The 12,818-nt window shown below is 44.8% G+C and overlaps 2 protein-coding genes across 3 annotated transcripts in view; one reads left to right on the top strand and one right to left on the bottom strand.

Moving 5' to 3' along the window:
* TRAPPC3L (trafficking protein particle complex subunit 3L) overlaps positions 1 to 2,459 on the top strand; it is a 28,489-nt gene extending 26,030 nt beyond the window's left edge. For both annotated transcript variants that reach the window (XM_084827355.1, XM_084827354.1), the window contains 2 exons: positions 235 to 420; positions 1,657 to 2,459. In XM_084827355.1, the coding sequence (XP_084683481.1) occupies positions 235 to 420; positions 1,657 to 1,776 (306 nt within the window). In that variant the 3' untranslated portion in view covers positions 1,777 to 2,459. The remainder of the gene's footprint in view (positions 1 to 234; positions 421 to 1,656) is intronic.
* Positions 2,460 to 3,244: 785 nt separating this feature from the next.
* On the bottom strand, positions 3,245 to 11,179 carry CALHM6 (calcium homeostasis modulator family member 6). Its single transcript, XM_084827353.1, has 2 exons — positions 10,494 to 11,179; positions 3,245 to 8,227 (listed from the first exon to the last, which is right to left on the bottom strand). The coding sequence occupies exons 1-2, from the start codon at positions 11,028 to 11,030 to the stop codon at positions 7,805 to 7,807; spliced, it is 960 nt and encodes a 319-aa protein (XP_084683479.1). The 5' UTR covers positions 11,031 to 11,179; the 3' UTR covers positions 3,245 to 7,804.
* Positions 11,180 to 12,818: the final 1,639 nt, after the last annotated feature.

Genomic DNA, 12,818 nt, shown 5'->3' with positions numbered 1-12,818 from the left:
AAAAAGTTTCCTTCGGCACTTCTTTCCTAGGGCTAATGGCGGCAGGGGGTGAGTGATTGTTATCGGGATCGTGGCTGGGGAGGGAAGGGTTAAACCTCCCCGCACACTGCGGTCCTGATGGAAATTGCTTCCACATCCAGAATTAATCGAAATAAAGTAAAACTCCAGCGGTAGTTGCTAGCCACACGTTCAGCCTAACATTGATGCACGCTTACTTTCCCCCCTCATTTCCAGGTTGCCTTTAAGATGTATCTGGGTGTCACGGCCACTGTGACTTGCAGTAACACCAGGAGAAATGAGTTCTCCCTCATTCTGGGCAAGAATCCCTTAGTGGACTTCGTGGAGGAGCTGCCGACAGGTCGATCTTCACTGTGCTATTGCAGTCTCCTGTGTGGTGCCATTAGAGGCGCTCTGGAAATGGTGAGGAACTGTAGCCTGACGCTCCCTCCTCCGCACACACAGAGGATTCTGGCCTATGAGGCTGGCGTCTGGCTCTGTCCAGCTTCTTGGCTGCATTGCAAACACTGGTTGGCCCTTGCAAAAAGGAGTTGTGTGTGATTGTACTGGTTTTTTTGTGCCTTCCCACAAGTACTGTACAGAAGAGGGTGGAGCACACTATCTCCAAATAAGTATTTTTTTTTAAAAAAAATAACAATGTTCAAGGTTCACAAAATGGCAGAGCAGAAGGTACTGGTTTATGTCATCCATGATGAAGTGTAGATGTTACCCATGTTTGGGTCTTGCCCACCATCTGAGGAGGTCTTTGTATGTCTGTGGGAGCCCTGTACAGGTTAGAACCCTAAGCAATCCAGATTCTAAGGGTTAAACAAAACGTTCAGCTAATCACACGTAGTGGAGTTATGTGTGGTAGTTTTTCTTACTCTCCTGCAAGCGTGTGTGGCTCCAATTTGCATCAGGACCATGGTGCTCTGAGAAGGGGGTAAATCTTCCCCCCACCTGTTGTCCCCCCCCCCAAATTCCTGCCCAGTGAGAGTCAGTGGATCCTTTTTTTATTCTAACCCCTTTTTTATATTGTTGTTGTTGTTGTTGTTCAGTCGTTATTTTTTGCAAGGGGGGACAGAGGGAAGGTTTAAGTCCCCCCTCCTGGAGTGGTGTAATCCTGATCCAAATTGGGGCCACATGCACCTACATAAAGGTAAAGAAAATATCACCCACTGAGGGTTTAGTTTGGCCCTCTGTCTTGTGGGAAGCCTCCATGAGTAGAGCAGGCTACCTGCTGCAGTGGAAGGCTGTGCGACTGTCAAGAAGAACACAAACAGAGGAACAGGCCCAATGAGCACATCCCCACTGCCTCCCTTCGCTCAGTAAGGAATGCCCGGATATGCCGAAAGCCTACACTTCATCATGGATTATATCAACCATTTCCCCACTGCTCCACCATTTTGAGAACCTGTAAGGTCGTTTTTTGAAAACTTATTAGGAAGTGTTGGTTTTTTGTTTTCAACCTGTGTGGTTTTATTCTGTAAACTACCCTGCAACGTTTTGTTATAGGGCAGCCTTGCGGGGGAAATATACATACATCATGAATGTCAACACAGGGTTTAGAGTGTTTCTCTTGTACAAGGCTTTTAAAAAAGAAATGAAGAAGAATGATATGTTTTCTTTCACTCAGTTAGCAAACTTATTTCTTTTCAGTTACGCCTAGCTGTTGAAGTTACTTTCATTCAAGATGCTTTGAAGGGAGATGATGTCACAGAAATTGGAATTACATTCTTAAGGAAGATTGAAACGAAGAAACACAAAAGAAATAAGTGAAACCAGTATCTGAAGTAGCTATGTATGGATAGCTAATATTGTGACCCTTTGTTACCTGCCTAGAAAAAGAATCTTCCTGATCCAGAAAGCATGATCCACAAGGAACCAGGCTGTGGACAGTTCTCCTTCTGGATCATGCCCTGCATGCCCAGCTGTTTATTATGAGGAGCAAGAACTCTGCATCCACCACCCAAGATGGATATGAATGGTGCTCCCTGGTATATCAGCAGCAGCTGGATCCAGTTGTCGGAATTTCTGTGCCCTCAAGAATATCCCTGCATGCTTATGTCATGTGATATGGCTCTCTGCTCCACATGTTTCAGCCAGATAAAGTTAGGCAGATGGCTAAGAAGAGCGGGGCTTTATTAGTAGAGGTACCCCGTGGTGGAACTCCCTGCCTACGAAGGCTCTTTCCTAATTTTTAGAAGGCCTGACAAGACATTATTATTCTGTAAGGCCTCTGAAGGCATTGGCTAAGTATTGATCTATCTCTGCTGATGCTAGATATTCCTGGATTTCTGATTGCTATTTTGTTTTATTTATTCTTTGGGTTTTAATGTGTGGGGTTATTTTAAAGATAAACAGCAAAGATTCTTTTATAGGTATTTGAATTAAACTTTTATGTGAGCCACCCTTGGAGGATGGTAGAATATAAACTAAATAATTAAATGCATCAGAACCACCGGTATGCTATTATCTGAGAATGAGGGGAATGCTTCCTGACAATAGTAGCATGGGCAATCCCAGCCAATTAGGAATGATATAATGAACAGGATGATGTCACTAAAGGCAATGAAAATGAAGTCAATTCAGAGTGAGGGCAATTGCTTTCTGAATTGGTGAATACTTTTCTTAGCAATCACCATAAAATTGCTAAAAGGTGGTTGGCATTTTTCAGTGTCAAGCATCTCCCTAAGTAGGCTTAGTCTAACTTGGGATATTTGTTTTATTTTCTGTTTGTTTTCTTTCATATCAGAGAGTACTATAAGTGACTACTTTCATAGGATGTCAACACCCCATCAGGCCTGCACAGCTGAGCCCAACATGCCTCTGGTTTTATAGTCAGGGAAGGCAGGAGGCACTTTGGGGTTGCTTGAAAATCACCCAGTATGGCCATCCAGTATGGAAGTAATGGTCCCTCCCCTACCACTGAACTACCTGATAGTTCAGTGGTAGAGCATCTACCTTGCATGCAGAAGATCCCAGGTTCAATCCCCAGAATCTCCAGGTAGGGCTGGGAAAAAGCCCTTCCTGAAACTCTGGAGAGACGCTGCCAGTCAGTGTCAACAATGCTGGGCTAGATGAAGCAATGGTCTGACTCAGTATAAGGCAGGCTGCTATGTTCTTGTTGTGCAGAGGTATCCAAGACTTGATTGTCATCAGCAAATATCTACCCAGCCAAGAAGCAGTGGATGCTGGGCTCTAGCTTTACATGTATGACAATGGCAGTAGCTTTTTCCCTACATCCTAGGAAAAGGAAAGGAATGTTAAATACCCTAAGAGGGTGGGAAAAGGAGTATCTCACTAGCTTATACCGTTTGTGAAAAAATCTGCTATGAAATAACAGAGAGGATTTGGTTTACACCTATGAGGAGGAAAACAATGGGATAAGATAAGGATTTCCTAAGTAGGAACTTTCTGTGTTGCATGGGCTAATTTATCATGAACAGTGTAACTGTGATTCTTCTGATCTGTTCGAGATCATGTCAAACATTCAAAAGGCAAGTATTTTCTGCTTAATCAGAAAATGTCATTTCTGGTGAAAGTTTTATTGGCAGATTGGTCCGTGCACACTAACTCAGTTCAGATGTTGTGTTTCCAGTCCTCCAGACCATGATAGTATGGAAGCTGGAAATGTGCCAGGAGCTTCCACCTCCGTTCTCATATTCATGTCTCTCCACCTTCTCCTGGTTTGCATAACCATTGTTTGCTGTGACATGTGAATTGAGCAAACAGTGGCTAATGCCTACAAACCATGATTTTAAACCAGGGGGGTGCCTCCATGAGTGATTTACTCTGAGCTGGCTGTGTTTGGAGGTCATTAGGGATACATAATGTCGTGCCCATACAGCAGCCACCCTGGAGCTTATCAGGGATTATCAAGATTTCCTGAGACTGCTTAAAATAGGATTGTTTTACTTAAGTTGGGTTCTCCCTGGTATGGTTTCTATGTGCCCCAACCCCTGCATTTACCTTGGGTATGCTAGCCCTGCCCAGAGGGGGGCCTTGCACTGTGACCCTGGTCAAGGGGTGTTTCTTGTGTGTTTCCCGTCCCTGCACAAACCAATTAGGGTCTACTCAGAAGTAACTCCCAATGTGCTCAATGAGGCTTGTCCCCTGAATGTCCACATCAGAATTTATAAAGTTCCCCCTCAATTGAAATGGCACAGTTTAAAGCCCAATTCCCTAAGTGCTGTGAAGCGCAATCTTGAGGCGCCGATTCTCCATTGTTTGGCTTATTGCCTTAGTAACTACTTCACACCTTCATTATAGAGATCCTGGGCAGCATCAGGTTAGAAATGGGGCTAGTTTCCCAGCCTTGTGTGTCCCCCGCCTTTCCCAGCACAAGCATATGTGTGTTTACTCAGAAGTAACTCCCATTGTGCTCTATGAGGCTTGTCCCTTGAATGCCCACATAAGAATTTACAGAGATCCCGCTCAACTGAAATGGCACAGTTTAAAGCCCAGTTCCCTAAGTGCTGTAAAGCGTGATCTTGAGGGTCCAATTCTCCATTGTTTGGTTTATTGCCATAGGAAGTATCTACTTCAGCCCTTCATTATAGAGATCCTGCACAGCATCGGGTTACAATGGGGGCTGGTTCCCATCTTTGTGTTTACTGCTCTCTTTCCCACAACAAACCCATTAGTGTCTCCTCAGAAGTAACTCCCATTGTGCTGAATGAGGCTTGCCCTCTGAATGCCTACATTAGAATTTACAGAGATCGCCCTGAACTGAAGCTGAACTGATTCCCTGAAGCCTGTAAAACGCTTTACTGAACCTGCAGTTCTCCTTGGCTTGGTTTATTGCCTTAGGAAGTAACTACTTCATACCTTTGTTGTAGAGATCCTGTGGGTTAAAATGGGGGCTGGTTTCCCATCCTTGTGTCCCCACGCCCCCTTTCCCAGCACAAGCATATGTGTGTCTACTTGGAAGTAACTCCCATTGTGCTCACTGAGGCTTGCTCCTGAAATGCAGGTGTATCTGGACTCTCAAGGAGAGCAGACGGGGGTGGGGGGGAGCTTCTCTTGTTGGTTGACCAGTCCTTGCCAGTCAGATGATGTTCACTCCAACCCCCACCCCCACCCGGAAGTATGTTCTGTGAAGGGATCTTTATTGGTGTGGAGCACTCACTTGTGGAACCCTGCATTGACCAAAGCGCAGCAAAACTGATTCCTTTTAAAAAATCTGGTACTCCACCATTCACTTCTCCTTCCGTTGTCGTGGAGGCACGGTCCAGGGATCACCACAGTTTGCCCACTCAGATGTCATAACAAATGATCATAATGCAAACCAGGAAGGAATCCATGCACAAGAGAGAAAGGAGGAATGATAAACAAATCTGTGGCACATTCTCAACCCTCCAAACAGACATGTGGCATCTGAATAGACACTCTGTGTGCATGTCTGTAATTTTTTTGATAATGTGAAATACATTTTCTGGTTTTTTATTAACTTTTATTATTTTTGGTATTTATATACCGCTGTACATAATAAATCAGTGGTTCACAATATTAAAATGCAATATTAAAATACAACGTTAAAGCACAGCATTAAAAACACTACCAACCACAGTAAAAAAAATCAAGGAGTGGTAAAATGGAGTGGCATAATTAATACGCAGCCCAGGGAAAGCCTGAGTGAACAAGTGTGTTCTCAGGAGGCATTTAAAAGATGTCACATTTTCTGCCTCCTGAACTACACAAGGGTTTTCCAGAGGGTGAGTGCCGCTACAGAGACGGCCCGCTGTCTGGGTACTTTATGATGACATTCTGTTAGTTTTCTGATCAGTGTTATGTAGAAACTAAATAAAGTATTTTGTGGTTTAAATAATACCTTTTATTATAACTCTTTTTGTGATGGTGGCTTGTCAAATGTTTTCATTTGAGATAGCTGTTCCCTTCCTTTCCCCATGGAAACATACCTGGTTAATGATGGTGGCAGTGAGAAGGGCAACTACTGTGATTTCATCAAGCAGCATCAGCAGAAGTACTGTGGGTAATATCCAATGGTGTCGTTCCACAAACTCAAATAGCACTAGCAGAGCTCTGCTGACTCTTTCTGTTGTGCAAGCAGTTGCCCATTACTGGCAAGAATTATGCACAACTGGTTGCACAAGCACAATGAACAACCCCTTGCACTCCTGTGTAAACAAAACCTTAATTGGGGCCTTCTCTTGCGCATAGTTCAGAACCTAGTTTCCGCTAGTTCAACGTCATTTGTGCTAACAGAATGACACAGTTGGATACTGGCCTGTGAGTCACAAGGCTCCTGAAAAATGTAATTTCCTAGGGCTTCTGGGTCCTTAGTAAGTACTCATAAGCCCTAAGAAACTACAATTCCAGGGAATACAAATGCCCAGGCTGCTTCTCTAAGCATGCTCATCAGAAGCTTGGATTCTAGGATCCTTGAGAATTCCTAGGGATTATCACTAAGAGGTCCTTGGAAATTACAATTCCCAGCAATCCTGACTCCTGGTACATTGTTGCTGCAATATTCAATGGACTGAGTAAGACATCCAGTTATGCATGCATTACCCCAAGAGACACTAAGGGAGCAATCCTATGGCTGCTAGTCAGCGGCTAAGCGGCCATAGGATATGTGGTGTTCTGGGAGCCGACCTTGGAGCCCATGCTCTGAGGTCGGTTCCCAGACAACCGACCTTCTCGACCTTCCACGCTGCCTCTCATGCTGCGCAGAACAGCCCCGTGCTCCGCTCTCGGAAGAGGAGAGCGGAGCAGCCAAAACGGGGCATCCTGGGTGGGGAAGGCGGAAATGCCGGTACAACACATCCTGTCTGGCAGCCTCCTCCCCCGCTCTACCTTCCCATGGCTAGACAGCCAAAATTGGCTGTCTAGCTGCAAATGCAGCGCAGGAGAAGCACGGAGGGAACGATCTCCTCTGTGCTTCTCCTGCCCTGCTTTGGATAGGCAGTCACCTCCGAGTTCGGAGGTGGCTGCCTATCCCCGTAGGATTGCACCCTAAGGGGCTGTTTTAGGAAATCTATGATTTCAACTTCTAGGATTTGGATGTGCGCAGTGTTGCTGGGACATTTGTCAGTAAGACACTACTGTTCTTCTTGTTCATCAACAAGAGTAGGTGCAAATTTACAAGTGCCCACCCACAGGCTAGCAATATTTTCTCAATATGTGCTGGAGCATGTTTATTCTTCGGGATGGATTATACAGCGCAGCTGCTTTGAAGAACAGACAGCCTTTGGAAGGCTTTCAAGGAGCCTCCCATGCTTGGAAGCTTTCCCAATAAAATGTGCTAGCCTTCATGAAGCACAAATAAGCAGAATAGCAATCTACATTATTACAAAGTTTAAGGTATCTCTGATGCCTGGGGGTGGGGGTGAGGGCAAGTCTTTTGTGGAATGGGACTGGCCGTTCCGGGCCCATTCCTAGTCTGGGATCCAATACATTGTAGAGGAGGAAACCCCTCCTGAGTGCACTGACCAATGAGCTACTCTTGAAAAATGGGTTTCCTTGAAAGAAGAGTTCAGGAAACGTTGGGTCATACATGGAAGCCCCAGTACATCGTATGGATGTGGCCTATGAATCTGTCATTCCTATTATAGGCTCAACCTGCCAAACGGAAATTTGTCTTGAAAAGTCTCCTAACATTCATATAAGTAATGGTCTTATGAACTGACGATTATTTAAGAGCGCAACCAAATGCTTTAATGCTTGGATTTAAAAAAAAGGGAAAATAGCAATGCAAAGCCCAGATTCTGTCTGACACAATTACACAACCATGCTCGGTTAAAGATCTTCTTACCACATAGGCTGGCGTGCTAAAAAAATTTCATTACAACACTTGAGCCTCAGCACCTCCAGCAGCATCCACAAACATCAGACAAGTGGGAAATGTATCTCCTTCAGCAGATCTAATGCTGCCGCTTTTGGTTTTGCAGGCAACATACTTATGCATCATACTGTAGTAATGCTCTTCAGGATTAAAAGCAAACAGGGAGGAAACACCATGCCAGGCATTGGGGCTTGGAGTGTGAAACGGTTCCAGCTCCGCAGAGCCAAAGAAGCCATTGAGATTCCTCTCTGCCAGTTGAGCTGCATGTTCTTTGGCCTTGACCTCAAAAAGCTGCTGCTCTTTCTCCATGTACATTTTCCAGAATGCAAGCTGAAGAATACTGACGGGAGAACGGCAGCGGGAGATACAGGTGGCAACTAGGACCAATGTGAAGACACTGGTGATCAAAATCCATCCTGCCACCTTTGGGAAGAAGGAAGTATAAGAGTGATAAGAACAATGGTTGCCTCAAGGAACCTCAGACATTCATGTCTAGAACAGGGGTGGGCAGACTTCAAGCTTGTCTGGTCTACCATGTTTTTTACTAGAATCCCAAGATCCACCAATCAGAGCCAGGTACAAAAGACAGAACAGCTTTCCCCCACCTGGTGCCCTCCAGATGTGTTGGACTGGAACTCCCAGAATTCCCAGCTAGCATAGCTATTGCTGGCTAGGAATTATGGGAGTTGCAGTACAACACATTTGGAGAGTGTCAGCTTGGGGGAGGCTGATTTAGAATTACAGAACATGGTGCCTCAGAGCACATTCTGAGCTTAGGAAATTGTTTTCAATGCCAGAACTGAACTGTGCATATGCAAATTCCATTCCTGTTTATCCCCAGCTTTCTTCATTGCAGTAGTGGAATGTAGGTGGGAAAAATCATGTTGTTATTGCTATTATTGCACAGGTGGGAGTCTTCAGATCTATTGCAAATTACCCAGAAATTACTAGTAGATTCGGCCCTTTGCCCTATCTAGATACAAAATTAACTTGGGGTGGTGTTGTGCCTGTATTAGCTGTTTCCAAGACATGACAGGAACAGATGCAAGACACTGTCTCATAGCTTAACTTACCTGATATGGGTGGTTTATTTATTGATTTATAGTATTATAAATATTATATTTAATAAATTAAGAGCACAGCCCTGAGGCAGTGTGGAGGTGTTCCTCTGCTGGCATAGAAGATCTCTGCTGACAGAGGGAACAGCTGCCATGGAAGCTCCCAAAGACATCCACAGAAAGCTCTGCAGGTGTAGATCTACTGCCAGTAATGTTTCTGCCAGTGACAGGCCTGAAAACTGGGCATTCTGGGGCATGTTGGGGGCAGAGCATTCAGAGACAATCCTTGATCCACTGGATCCAAAGTCCCTTTGTTCCCCCAAGAAGTCCCAGAATCAGGCCCATCAACAACATCAGGGGTCCCCAACCTTTTAGGGCCCATGGGAGATCAACTACACTGGTGGAAGTGGACTTTCCCATCCCCTCCTTCCCACGGCAACCCCTCTAGACCCTTCAAAAATACTACACAGAGAGCTGTGTGTTGAATGGGGGAGCTGTGGTGTTAGGGGAGGGGGATCCCCAAATATTGGCTAAATAGACCTTATATGAGTGGATCCCTTCCTCTCACAAAATGCAGTTCCTAGATCCAACCTTTGGAGTTTTGAGAAAGTGCCATGGGCAGCATCACAAAATGGCTGGCATGGGATATGTGGCCAATCAGAAAATCTACTACTGCAACAAAACACCTATGTTATAGTAAGCCAAAACACAAAACCGCAGATTTATGCTCCAGCAGGACACCCAATTCATAAAAAGGCAAACTGCTGAGGCTAAAAGTCAAGTCCCCTGCCCAGGAACCTAAGCCCAAGGCAGAATGGGCTCTAACCTCCAAATACCATGCCACATCTTTGCCTGCAGAAAGCACAACAAAATACCCATTCCACAGAAGGGCAATGGGATAATCAGAGAAACAAGCACAGTCAAAAGAATGCATCTTTCCAACCCACAAACCCAGATCTCATGAAAAAAACAACAAACTTGAACACAAACATCCAGGCCAAACACACACTCTACCAACCACTTCAATACATACCCCACCAAAAAGGAACCCACAAGCACACAGAACTGCCCCCAAACCTCACAAAAACACAGGCAAAACACACACTCCCACCCCTCCAACTAATTAGGAATGTCTTGATGCTGTGGCAGATGACCCTCCCTAGGCAAGGAGTTCCAAACTCTGCTTGTGACAACACCTTGTCTCAACCAAACGTGGGCTTGGAACTGATACCTTAAAACAAATGCTTAAAACAGCAGTAAATTAGTAGAAACAACAGATGCAATTCAAAACAGCAGCATCAAATTAAACACTAAAAGCCTAGGCAAAAAGAAAGATCTTAGCCTAGTACTTGGAGTTCGTTAAATGGGGCATCAGGCAAGCAGCCCTAGCAAGAGCATTCCAGAACTGAGAAACCACCACCAAAAATATACCCTTTTCCCAGGCACCAAGCGCCTAACCACTGGCGGTGGGTGTATTTGCAGAAGCACATCTTGTGGTGATTTTTGCAAACAGGCAGTTTAGCGAGGGGCTCTCCCCCATCTCCAAATAAGCCCCCACCGGCAGCCTGCCCTTCAAACTGACAAGCCATAATTTAGTGAGGGTAACAGAACCTGGAACGCGCTATACCAACCTGAGACTGTGCTCGAAGACTTGTGAGCATATCGTACAGCTCCTGGGGAGAAGAAGCACTCTGACAGGGCGCTTGAAGCACAGCCTGAGCGCACTCTTCCCTTTTGCCTTTGCACATGTACCTCTGCAGTACTGAGCTCCCAGTAGCAGCGCATTCATAGAAGTTGCCTCCCAGTAAGGCCACAGCAATCCACGTGAAAGGAGCCACAGCAGCACCAACCATCACCAGCCACAGCACTTGCAAGGAGCGCCAGAGGCGACTGCCATGAGGGCGCTTACACAGCCGGCCAGGGGCACAGCATCCGGTGAGCACCTTCCAGGACCGGATGCTGAGCAGCAAGCCAAGCAGAAACAGGATTAGGGCTGGCACCAACAGGAAGACAGCGCCATAGAGCATATTCCAGGAGTTGCACGGGCATTCGAACACCACGACAGAAAAGATGCGCTCACTGCCAAGAGTCAGCAGAGACACCGCCCCATAGCCCAGAGCCTTCTGGTGACTCAGGCAGAAGTCCAGCACCGTGCGAAACTTTTCCATCCTTTGGCCTGGGGCACCAGCGTTGTTTCAGATGTGCCCTCTGATGTGTTTTCCCTCCTTCATGAGCAAGAAAAATCTGACTTTTGGGAAGTCCGTAAAGAGAAGAGGAAGAAGTACGTTGGAAGTTTAAAGCATCTGCTGAGGAGAATGAAAAAGGTTTCACTTCCCTTCTTTGAGTGTGAGAACAAGAGAAGAGAAGATATAGAGACTACTAAAAACAATCATGTTAATAGATCATTTCCTGGGTAAACCACGCCTCATATACCCAAGTAAAAACAGCAGAAGAAATCCTCCTGTAAACATAGTTTACAAAATCCTTTTTTCTATTTTATTGTTGTAACAGTAAGTTGGGAGATAGTGAATGAGCAAGACTTCCCAGTGCATTTAATGGATTTTCTGGGAAGACACTGCCAGTCAGTGTTGACAAGACTAGTTTAGATTGACTAATAGTTTGACTTGGTATAAGGCAACTTCCTTTGTTCCTGAACAGAGTGGCTGGGTGACCAGCCAGATGGGCGATTAATAAATTTAATAATAAATAAAAAAATAAAAAATAAAAAATAAGGCACACTCTGCAATAGAGATGCAAGGTCTGGATTTTTGTTTTGCTTACATGAATTATTTCACACTGCATTGAGTGCTTGATACAGGAAAGGGGTACAGCCAGAAATATGTGGCATGTGAAGCCTCTTCAAAGTAACATCTTGCTTTGCTCCGTAAAGAGGCCACATCGATGTGGTTTATTCTTTCTCCCATAGGGATTGCTGCTTCCATCCCCCCCGCCCCCCATTTCCTGTGGCATTTATCACAAAAATCCAACAGGTGAAACTCCCCCCATCTTTGCATTGCCATGTTGGGGGAGTTGCACCTGTTGAAGTACTGCCTGCCATGAAGCTGTTAAAAGCATAGGAAGGAACCCTTCTGGCAGAAAGCGCGAGTTCTGGGGGAGGGAGAAGTGACATCCATACTCCACCTTACAGCTCCTGAAAGCTGTCAAAATCTGGTACATAAGATAGTAAATTCTCTACAAAATATTGAGACAGCAGGCCCATAAATGCTTATGCAAACCTCCATCTTTAAAAAACAGGAACATTTTTGGCTTAAAAAAAAACCTGTTTATTTAAAGTTTTAAAACTCTTCAAGTACAAACACAAGCTGCCCCCCCCTCACCTGCCCTGAACCCCTTTCTTCTTACCCAGGGCAACTTCTGAGATAAGAAATAGTTAAATTCATACTTCTACTGTCTGCTGTGGTTGTAAAATTTTGAATGATCAACCAGGCTGGCCTGATGTTTAGCCACTAGGCGGCAACATACATAAATTTCATGTAGAAAGAAATCAGAATGTTTATAGGAAAGCAGACAAATCAGAACTAATGGAAGGATTTGATGTTAGACTTCCTGTTGTGGAAGGGAAGAATGACTAATAGGAAAAGTGGTGATTGTGGTTCAAACAACGAAACACTGGCATTTACAAAGCACACATAGTGCTCAAGAGCCCTGAAGAACTTTGTGATAATAATACAAACAAAAATTTTATATGCAAAGGTTGCTAAAAGTGTATGTGTGTGTGCGTTGCATGCTTGATAACAACTAACAGTGTTGGGTTTCTGATTGGCTTTTGCGTTCCACTAGGTGGCTCTGGTGTGCCATAAAAGTGTGTTTCAATCCACTTTCAAATGAACAGTGATGCCGGACTACATTTTATAAACTGTAGGTTTAACTGTGGCTGATATTTCTACGTTGTAAACTGCTTTGAAAGGGCTTTGCCATAGAAAGCGATATAAAAA

The sequence above is a fragment of the Heloderma suspectum genome, chromosome 1 (assembly GCF_057233095.1).
Source record: "Heloderma suspectum isolate Gila_16-S chromosome 1, 16-S_ref, whole genome shotgun sequence".
Classification (NCBI taxonomy): Eukaryota; Metazoa; Chordata; class Lepidosauria; order Squamata; family Helodermatidae; genus Heloderma; species Heloderma suspectum.
This window is presented reverse-complemented; position numbering and strand designations above follow the sequence as displayed.